The 11,157-nt window shown below is 27.3% G+C and overlaps 1 protein-coding gene across 1 annotated transcript in view; it reads right to left on the reverse strand.

Annotated features, from left to right (window-relative positions):
* Positions 1–8,093, reverse strand: part of LOC117171949 (uncharacterized protein PFB0145c-like) — a 40,600-nt gene extending 32,507 nt beyond the window's left edge. Inside the window, exons 1-2 of the mRNA XM_033359630.1 lie at positions 7,451–8,093; positions 509–1,743 (exon numbers count right to left, since the gene is read on the reverse strand). Of these exons, the coding sequence (XP_033215521.1) occupies positions 509–1,743; positions 7,451–7,732 (1,517 nt within the window). The 5' untranslated portion in view covers positions 7,733–8,093. The remainder of the gene's footprint in view (positions 1–508; positions 1,744–7,450) is intronic.
* Positions 8,094–11,157: the final 3,064 nt, after the last annotated feature.

Here is an 11,157-nt window from a genome sequence, read left to right on the forward strand (position 1 = left end):
AATACATGATTTTCCAACCAGATACAAACGAAAAATCATTCTTATCCAACTTAATATTGTAATTTAAAAAAATTAAGCACGCTCTAGAAAAAGATTCCCGACTTAAAAAAAAATTCCCTGTTATTTCCAGGATTTTCCAGATATGTAAAAATTGCAGTTTTTCCAGTAAAAAAGATGTTTATATAATTAAAATACAAGAATCTACATTTTTCCGAGAAGGCCTGGCAGATAACGGTAATATTTACCTAAAATTATTAGTGAGGCGACAGAGAATTATAATCAACATTACAATTCAGCGAGCAAAAATATAAAGAAAATTTTATTTTTTATTTTTAAGTTCCGAATTGATTTAAAAAAATCAAGTTTTTCCCAAAGGGCACCCAACTATTATTTTAATTTTCATCTTGAAATAGAGATGGCAGGCAAACATTATCAACAAAAAAATCCCAACAGCTTCGTTCAACCATAGCGTATTTAAAGCTAAGAAATTATATTTATTTTTACAAACCTTTGACTAGTTTCAGTATTTGTTGAAACATGATTTGTACTTTTCGCCCTTGAGATTACACGATCATCCTTCTGACTTTGTACACTATTGAGTAACGCCTTTCCATATAGATTACAGCCCGCTGCTGGTGCTTCAGGTACTTTAAAAGGATTCAAGTCGAACTTCTGTCCTTCATTCTTAACATTTTGCAAATTGTCCAAGCTCACAAAGTTTTTACATTTCTCTGTCGCTAATTCGGTAACAGGTTGTTTAAATTGAACCGGCGCATGAGATTTTTCCGACTCATTAACTCGTCCCGGTGCTAAATCTACATCAAGTATTGGCAAGGATTGCGCAAGCATATGCAAGTTTTCCGTATCCTTCTCATCAGCATTTGCTTTCGGAATTTGTTGTCCTACCTCATTTCTCTGAAAGTTCCCTGCCTCTTTATTTTCAGTTCCGTTCGACTGTTCTCTGCTTTCTTTCGTCTCGACGTTTGCTTTCCAATCAGGAATATCATTGTAAGCGCTTTGATCCCAGCCCTTCAATCCTGACAACAATCTCTCAGTCTCAATAAATTGTAAAGTATCATCAAATGGTAGAGAGAAATCAGAAATTTTATCACCAGCATGTTTGCTGGGACTGTATTGTAAAAGAGAGTCATAAAACGAGAGGTCTTTATCTTCTTTATCAAAATCCAGTTTCCTGTGAGGCGTCGAGTGTCTGTCATGGATTCCTTGTCGAAAATGATTGTGATCATGGTTGGAATTGAGTTTGAGGCCACTTTGTGAATCTGTACTGCTGATCCTCCTAGCCAGTTCTAATTCTGTGGCTTCCATTTCTTGCAGGAGCTCATCAACTTGGGAGAGATTCATGTCCTCAATTTGCCTCGACTTGGCATGGGCTTGTCCTGATTGACAAGAGGAATTCACGCGATTGGGAGAAGATTTAGAATTTTCGAAAGGTTTAGATGATTTTTCGTGCGGTTTAATGTAAGAGTCATTTCTTGCTGCATTGAAATCGTGCGACAAGAATGAGCAAGCATCCTTTTTAGGGGATCGAATGGCATGCATGAATCCCTTATTTTGCGAAGCGGATAGTTTCACTGAAGGTTCTGGGAACGATGTTAAATCGCCATGCTTTTTTCGGGGATGAGTGTTAGAGTTTAATGAATGATGAGTGTTATTTGTTGATGGCAAGTAGGCTCTCGGCGTTGATGGTACGGAATAACACGGACGAGTTTTCTCAGGACTAGACTATAAAAAAACCAATGAAAATACAAAATACAAACGAATTGGTCAACTCCCTACCTTAGAATTATAATAGGACATCTTCATATTCACATCCTACAATAAATGATGAATTTTCCATAAAAAAAGGAAGAATTTTCAACAAAAGAGTTGACTTCTTGAGCAAAAAAGATGTCTCTTTAACAAAATAGTTGATTTTTTAACAAAGAAATTACATTTATCACCAATTTGTTGAATTTTCAACCTAAACAGATGAACTTTCATCCAAATGGTCGAATTTTCAAACAAAAAAGATACATTTTCAATACAAGCGGTCTAATATTCTACCACGTAGATGAAATTTAAATAAAACAGTTGGCTTTTCGATCAAAAAAGATGTTCTTTTTTTAACAAAATAGCGGAATTTTCAACAAAAGAAATCCATTTGTAAACAACTTGTTGAATTTTCTACCTACACAGATGAATTTTCAACCATACGGACGAAATTTCAAATTAAAAAGATTAAACTTCAAGCAAAAAAGATCAATGTTCAGTACAAAAGGTAGATTTTTCTACCAAATAGATAAAATTTCAATAAAGCAGTTAAATTTTCGAAGAAAAGATGAACTCTTAACATAAAATTAAATTTTCAATAAATATATGATTTTTGAACCAGATACTTTGATTTTCTACCTACAAATGTAAATTTTCAATCAAATAGTCGAATTGAAAGAAAAAAGATCAAATTTCAACGAAAAAGTTAATTTAAAATTTGAAAAAATAATTTTAAATCACGTAGTTCAATTTCCGCCAAAATAAATAAATTTGTAAACAACTTGTTGAATTGTCAACCTGCAAAGATGAACTTACAACCAAATGGACAAATTATCAAACAAAAAATATTAAACTTCAACCAAACAGATGAATTTGGAATGTAGAATTAAATTTGAATGTAAAATTAAATTTGAAATACAATAGAATATTAATTTTCAACAAAAAAGTTACATTTCAATAAAGGACAATCAATTTTCAATAAAGTTGTTGAATTACCAACAAAATTAAATAGACTTTTAAAGAATGTGTTGAATTTTCAAACTGCAAACAGGAATTTTCAACCAAATGGTCAAATTGTCAAACAAAAAATATTAAAGTTCAACAAAAAATGATGAATTTTCCGTGAAAAAAGCCGAATTTGCTACCAAATAGATAAAATTTCAAGAAAATAAATTATTTTTTAACCAGACACTTGGATTTTCTACCAACAAAGGTGAATTTTCAATCAAATAGTCGAATTAAAAGAAAAAAGATTAAATTTCAACCAAAACCCGTTTTTTTTTGGGTAGAAAACAATTTACTTTTAAACTCGAAAAGATTAATTTAAAATTAAAAAAATAATTTTAAATCACATCGTTCAATTTCCACAAAAAAAATAAATTTGTAAACAATTTGTTGAATTTTCAACCTGCAAAGATGAACTTTCAACCAAATAGACAAAGTATCAAACAAAAAATATTAAACTTTAACAAAAAAGATGAATTTTGAGTGTAGAATTAAATTTGAAATACAATAGATTATTTCTTAACTAAATACTTGATTTTTCTACCTAAAAACATGAGTTTTCAGTAAAATAGTACAATTAAAAGAAAAAAGATTAAACTTCAACAAAAAACCGTTTTTGTTTGTTTCTAGAAAACAATTTACTTTTAAGACCGAAAATATTAATTTTCAACAAAAAAGTTACATTTAAATAAAGAAAAATGAATTTTCAATCAAATTGTTGAATTTCTAACAAAAATAAATAAAATTTCAAACTAGTGGAATTTTCAACCAAATGGTCAAATTGTCAAACAAAAAATATTAAAGTTCAACAAAAAATGATGAATTTTCAATAAAAAAAAGGTCGAAATTGCTACCAATTAGATAAAATTTCAACCAAGCAGTTAAATTTTCGAACAAAAAAGATGTATTTTTAACATGGAATTCTATTTTCAATAAGATAGATGTTTTTTCAACCATGTGCTTGGATTTTATACCCAAGAAGATGAATTTTCAATCAAATAGTCCAATTAAAAGAAAAACGATGTTGCATTTTCTACCCTATACTTAAATTTTCTAGGATAAAAAGTCGAATTTTGTAGAAAACAGTTGACTTTTCAACTCGAAAAGATTAATTTTCATCAAAAAAGTTTATTTTCAATAAAGAAAAATGAATTTTCAATCAAATGGTTGAATTTCCAAACAAGAAAATAATTCATTTTCAAAAAAAAGAGTTGCATTTGTAACTGAATAGTTGAATTTTATAGCAAAAGAGACGGATTCTTAACCAAATAGTTGAACTTTTAACCAAATACTCAAATCTTTAACCCATAAGAATGAATTTTGAACCAAATGGTCGAATTTTTAATTTTTTAAATATTGATCTTCAAACAAAAAGAGTTGCATTTTAAATCATGCAGTTCAATTTTGAAGCCAAAAATAATTCACCAAAGGTGAAATCCCAAGAAAAAATATAATTATTGATATTTCAAACAAAATGAAATATCTACCAAGAGATGAATTTTAAAACCAAAAAGACGAATTTTCAACAAATCAAGACTTTTCAGTCAAGAAAGAAAAACAATTACATCTAAATTGTTGAAGTTACAAGTCAAAAGACAAATTTTCAACTAAAATATATCAATTTTCAGCTAAAGAGATGAACATTCAAAAAACAAATGTTTAACAAATTAGTTCAACTTGTATTTAAGTAGTTAAATTTGCAATTAGCAAACAATATTTTCAAAGAAAATAGTTAAGCTTTCAACCAAAGATATAAATTTCAACTATAATGATAAATCTGCAACAAAACAATAATTTTGTAACTAGACGGTTCAACATTCAACCAAGCAGTTCATATTTCAATCAAAGTACATGAAATTTACACGAATAATGTACAAATATTTCAACTAAAAAATATTTTTATTCCAAATCAAAAATTGTTTTATTCAAGCCTAAAACAAAAACTATTTTTTCAATCAAAAGTTCATTTTCAACAAAAAAACTATTTTTTCACAAAGTGATTCAACATTCTATCAAGCAGTTTACCTTTCAACCAAAAATACCAAAAAATATTTTTATTCAAAATCTAAAACAGTCGAATTCAACCAGAAAAGACGATTTTTCAATTAAAAGTTAATTTTCAATCAAATAGGATGAATTTTTATAAAAATTGTCGATTTTTAACAAAATAATTAATTTTTTAACTTAAAATATAATCATCAGGAAGAAAAAAACTGAAAAATGAAATAAAAAATTCAAAGCAAAGAAACTACTAGGGTGGACAAAAACTTTATTTTTAAAATTACTTAATTTTTTCCTGACCGTTAACATTCAAAGGCCAGAATCTTAATTTTGTAACATTTTTAAGATTAATTCGTTTTTAAGGGAATAAAACAATTTAAAAATTACTATCCTTGACAGTTATTGAAAGTGTCTCTTATAGAAATTCTCAAATTTGCAGGGTTTTCCGGGATTGACATTTCTGAATATGAAAATGTTTAGAAGATGTGGTCAAAGCTTTATGCTAAAAAATTCCAAACCTATTTTAACGATTTGCAGTTTTGACGAAGATGTCCCATAACTTTAGAGTCTAGAATACTGCAGTGATAAATCATGGAAATGATTTTTTTTCATGTAAACTTATGTAATAAGTTTCTGTAGTGAAATAAGATAACGAAAAAAATTAAGGATTCCAGCATTAATAATGGACTACGGAATTATTGGAAATAAAAAAGAAGTGAAGAATCTAATAAGATTAATTTTCTACTAAAAAGATGAATTTTGAACAAAATACATGAAATTTTTTTAACATATAAAGAAGATTTATTTTCAAACAAACACGGATTATATAAATTTTCTGTTATAAAATTAAATAATAAAAGCAATAAAAATTACAAAAATTAGTTAAATTTGTTAAGGAAATAATTAATTTTAAAGTAAACCGATGAATCTTTAATGGAGTTTTCGACCAAAAAGATTAATTTTAAACCATAAACATTAATATTCTATCATAAAAGATGAATTTTCAACCAAAAATGGAATGGTTATATTTTCGGTTGCAAACATTATTTTTTGACAAAAACAATCGAATTTTTCTATCATAAATGAAGAAATTACAACAAATAAAAGAATTTTCTACGAAAAATATAAATTTTCAAGAAAAAATGAAGTAGTTATGTTTTCAGTTAAAAAAATTATTTTTTGAAAAAAAAAAACGAATATCCAACCAAATAGTTGAATTTTCAACGAAAAAAAAAGATGAATTTTCAATAAAAATACAATGGTTATATTTTCAGTTGAAAAAATGAAATTTTTATTAAAAATAGAAACGAATTTTTAAAAAACTGTTTAATTTATTGAAGAGATAAATTAATTTTAAAGTATATCAGAGTGTACTAATATATCTTCAATTGACTTGTGGACCAAAAAGATTAATCTTCAATAAAGTACATGAATTTTCAATAAAAAATATGAATTTCCAACCAAAAATGGAATAGTGTTCTTTTCAGTTGAAAAAATTAATTTCTGACAAAAAAAAACAACGAATTTCCAACAAAATATTACAATTTTTTAACAAATTAATTAATTATCAAGAATACAGATGAATTTTCAATTAACTTTACGACCAAAAAGATGAATTTTCAACCATAAAGATGAATTTCTTATGAAAAAAAATAATTTTCAATACAATACATGAATTTACAATGAAAAAATATGAATTTCCAGAAAAAAATGGAATAGCTGTATTTTCAGGTGAAAAAAATTAATTTTGTACCAAAAAAATACGAATTTTCAATAAAATAGTTACATTTAAAAAAAAAAAAATATTTTGAATGAATAGTGATACATTTTCAATTGACTTTTCGACCAAGAAGATTAATTTTCAACCATACACATGGATTTTCTATCACAAAATATTAATTTGTAACAAAATAGATACATTTTAAGCGAAAAAATATGAATTTTCAACCTAAAATGGGATTTTTTCAGTTGAAAAATTAACTTTTGACACAAGAAAATTTGTTTTTCAAGAAAACAGTTAAATTTGTGAAAATAATTTTTTTTTAAATATAAAAAGACAAAGAAATAATAAGAAAGAGGATTTAGAGAATAGGAATTTTTTCTTTCCGTTTTTTTGTTTGATTTTTTGAATTGAATAGAGAAAAGGAATTTAAATTTTGACTTATTCCACCTCTATTTATTCTGAATTAAAATTTCTTAAATTATAAATAATCCCTTTCTCCCAAACCTTCCTTTCAATTTCCCATGGTACCTACACATATTTTTATTTATTTAAATTCACATGATTTATCACTGGTTTATCTTCAATCATACATTTTCTTTTAAATTTGAAAATAAGAAGTTGACTCCACGTTTAATCTAAAATCCTCTATTTTGATAGTTCTTTATGCACAACAATTGAACGGTTAGTTGCAATAACGGAATTTTACATTTTCAGAAGCCACTTGTTCATTATTTTGTTCTTCAAAAAGTTATATACAAAATGCAAAACAGGGGGCAAAATAGAGCAAAAAAAGTGTTTAACTAAGCTCGAAAATATTTGCTTTCATTGCATTTTTTAACAAACAACTTAGATATCATATATTTATAACCCAAAAAATGTACAGAACCTTATTGTTATTTTCATTGTATTTTTTTATTTAGTATACTTTTTCAAGATTGAGGTGTAACTTACGGTAAATTTAGTTTTCGGCAACGTCTGCCTGTGTCTTCTGGGGCTGGAAAATGAGGTTCTTCTTGGAAGATCCAGTGAATTGTTGAGTGAAGTGTCCAAACTGTTGTCTTTAGACTCAATGGCCGAAACCCTGTTTTCCAGAGACTGCAAATGTCCAACTAATTCGGAAACTACTCCAGGTTTCGTTCTTTCAGAACAATCGTCTTCAGATTCAGAAGAAGGCACGATAAATAAATCAGGAGGAATTAAGAGCAAAACATCCGTATCGTCAGATTCACTCATTATCCACCGCTTTCTCGTCCCAACATCATACAAATTATGCCAGTTTTAAAGCAAATTTAAAGGTAATTACAAAACTGGATGATAAAATATCACTGTTTTTCATTTATTTTAATTGAATTCGATGAAAAAGTGAGCCTGCAAGTGACTTTTTGTTAGATATATATGTTACATTTTTTGGGTTTCTAGGTTAGGGCGGGACGCTGTTTGCTTATTTTCTATTTTTGGTATGTACACTGAGAATAAACATGATGAATTATTTGCGGGTGATGTTCCTCGGTTACAAAAATTAGCACTTGGCTACTCACTAACGATTTAACAACGAGAGAACAAGTGTAAACAAACGACTCGACGCGTGCCTCACTCCAAAACACAACATCAACCGCTTTTTGCTGGCGTCAGGACAGCTGTCAATATTTCCATTCTTAGAACTCCTGCCGACATCTGTTGGAGTTAAGTTCAATTCCTAGCTAATAATAACACTTGTCGGACACTGAGGATAAGAATGTTAAAAATGTGATTATAATTAACAGATTAATTAATTATTATGAATATTATTAACATTATCGGCAACCCGCTTTGCACACGTGCCCAGAAAATAACCTCTGCAAAGGGACTCTATTAAAATTAATTTACAACAGTTTACTTAACATAGTATGGTGACCAGTAGGGTGGTCTAGAGGTCTTTTAGAGTTCTTAAATTCCCGAGAATTTAAGTTCAGGTTATATAACCGAGAATATGATAGAATTGAGGAGAATTTAAAAGAATTTATTACTTTTAACAATATTTCTATTGTTCAGGTTATATCACCGGTTGAATATAAATTATTTTCTAGCTCAGACACATTCAGGAATTGAAAATATGCAAAACAGTAGCTCATTAATTATCTAAAACTGTTAGACTGAAACTCTAACCTGGAAATTCAATTGCCTTGAATAAGAAGACCCCACTCCCGTAAAACTTAGACGCGTGAAATTTTCAAAATTCTGATTTTTCTTTGACTAATTTTTCATTTCAAATCATTAATATTCAGATAGCAGCATTTTAATCTCATGATATTTTTACCATAGAACCTTCAAATCAGAAGACAAACTTTCTTTACAAAAATTCAATTTTCAAACAAAAAATATGACCGTTCAACAAAAAATTAATTTTCCACGAAATTGATGCATTTTTAAACAACAAAAGGAAATTTCAAACTAAAAAATATCAATCTAAAAAATGGAAAAGTTACAGTTAAATTTGCAACCAGACATAAGCCTTCAATAAAGAAAAACTTCACAATGTAGTTTAACTTTGACCCAAGTAGTTTATTTTTTAACAAGATTATTGAACTTTCAACCAACGAGATAACTTTTCAACTTAAAATATAAATCTTAAAAAAAAAAGTTATTTCTTAATAAGGCGATTCAACAGAATGTTTTAAACAAATTAGTTGAATTATCAAGCAAAGAAGAACGATTTTTAACCAAAAAGATAAATTTTCAAAAAAATAGTTGAATTTTCCGTTGAAAAAGATTTTAGTCGATTTTAGTCGAGTTTCCACGATCAAATTATGAATCTTTTAACAAGAAATAATTGTCTACCAGAAAAATTGAATTTTCAATCCAAAAAGACGAATTTTGAACCAAAAAGGATGACTTTTTAACAAAATTGTTGAATTCTCTACCAAATAGATGCATTTTTATCCAAAAAAGATGAATTTTGTACTAAAAAAGATGAATTTGTAATAAAAAACCAATTTTTTTTATAGGTGGAACTTTCATCCAGATAATATATCAGTTCATTTTTTAACGCCAAAATATAAATAGCTTAATTTCTAACCAAACAGTTGCATTTTTATCAAGTTTTATCAAATTTTTATCAAGAAATATGAAGTTTATCTCAAAGCAGAAGAATTTGTATGAGAAAAAAAGTTAAATTTTCAAAAAAATAGTTGAATTTTCTATTGAAAAAGATTTTAGCCGAGTTTTCACGATCAAACTATGAATCTTTTAACAAGAAATAATTTTGTACCAGAAAAATTTAATTTTCAATACAAAAAGACGAATTTTTTAAACCAAAAGGATGAATTTTTAACAAAATAGTTCAATTCTCTACCAAATAGATGTATTTTTATCCAAAAAAGATGAATTTTGTACTAAAAAAGATGAATTTGTAATAAAAAAACAATTTTTTTTATAAGTGGAACTTTCACCCAGATAATATATCAGTTCATTTTTCAACGCCAAAATATAAATAGCTTAATTTCTAACCAAACAGTTGCATTTTTATCATAAAAGATTTAATTTCTTCTAAAACAGATAAACTTTAAAATAAAAAAGACAAACTTTTTAAAAAAGTTGAATTTTCAAACGAAAAGTTAACGATAAAGTTCAATTTTCTATTAATAAAAATAAATTCTAAGATTCTAATAAATTCTCAGAGAATTTATTTCTCGGTTATATTCTCATTCTCGTTTTTATCGCATGATTTTTGGTAAAAAAAATCTGGCGGGAAATTCAAACTAAAAAATATCCAAATTTTTTCTTTGAATTTTTGTATGCGATAAAACTCAAGTACTATCTCAGTTTTTTTATCACAGAATATTTACCCAAGGCGCTTTTTTTCGAATTTTTTAGATTTTCGCATGAGGGGGATCTTAGTGTAAACGATTAGAAATAGTAATTTTCACATTAGGATGGTCCAAATTTATAATTGTAAAATTTCAACTTTCGATTTCTGATTATACCCCCCCCCCCCTACCCTATTTATTCTTTTTCTAGAAATAGAAGTAGCGTAATTTTTTTTCAATGTTAACCTGTACCACCGGGCTTTTAAAATTAACTGCGTTTTTATATGGAAAAGCTCAATTTTTAAAACAAGAAAAAGAAGCACGTGATAAAATTTGTTTGTGAATAAATAAAGTATATTCTACTCTTACGGAGTATTCAGGGAATAATTTTCACCTAATATCTTTTAATTTTAACACCCCTCACCTCCTTTTATTATGCTAGGAAATCTCCCCAGAAATGCGAAATAGCCTATGAAGTTCATGCTAAAGACGGTATTTTTTCAACGTGAATTATTTTTAATCGATGAGCGACGAATTTTAAAGTATTTTAAAAATATTTTTAAAATCTTTAAATAATTTTCCTCCTTCAATTAATCGTGATTTATTATCATTCAGGATAAATTATAAAAAGCTGATGAATTTTCAGTTTTCTAACAAATTTGTTCTCTTTGAAATCGTAAAACCATATTGTTTGCTGGAAATAATGACATAATTAAAGAATGTTGAGAACAGTGTATTTTCAAAGAATATTTGGTAATTATTAAAACAATGTTTTCCCCTGTAAAGAGAGAAAATTGATTCTTTTCTGCAATTAATGACGCAGTTAATGGATATTGAGAGCAATATTTTTTTCTAAAGGACATTTAACAATTT

The sequence above is a fragment of the Belonocnema kinseyi genome, chromosome 4 (assembly GCF_010883055.1).
Source record: "Belonocnema kinseyi isolate 2016_QV_RU_SX_M_011 chromosome 4, B_treatae_v1, whole genome shotgun sequence".
NCBI lineage: Eukaryota > Metazoa > Arthropoda > Insecta > Hymenoptera > Cynipidae > Belonocnema > Belonocnema kinseyi.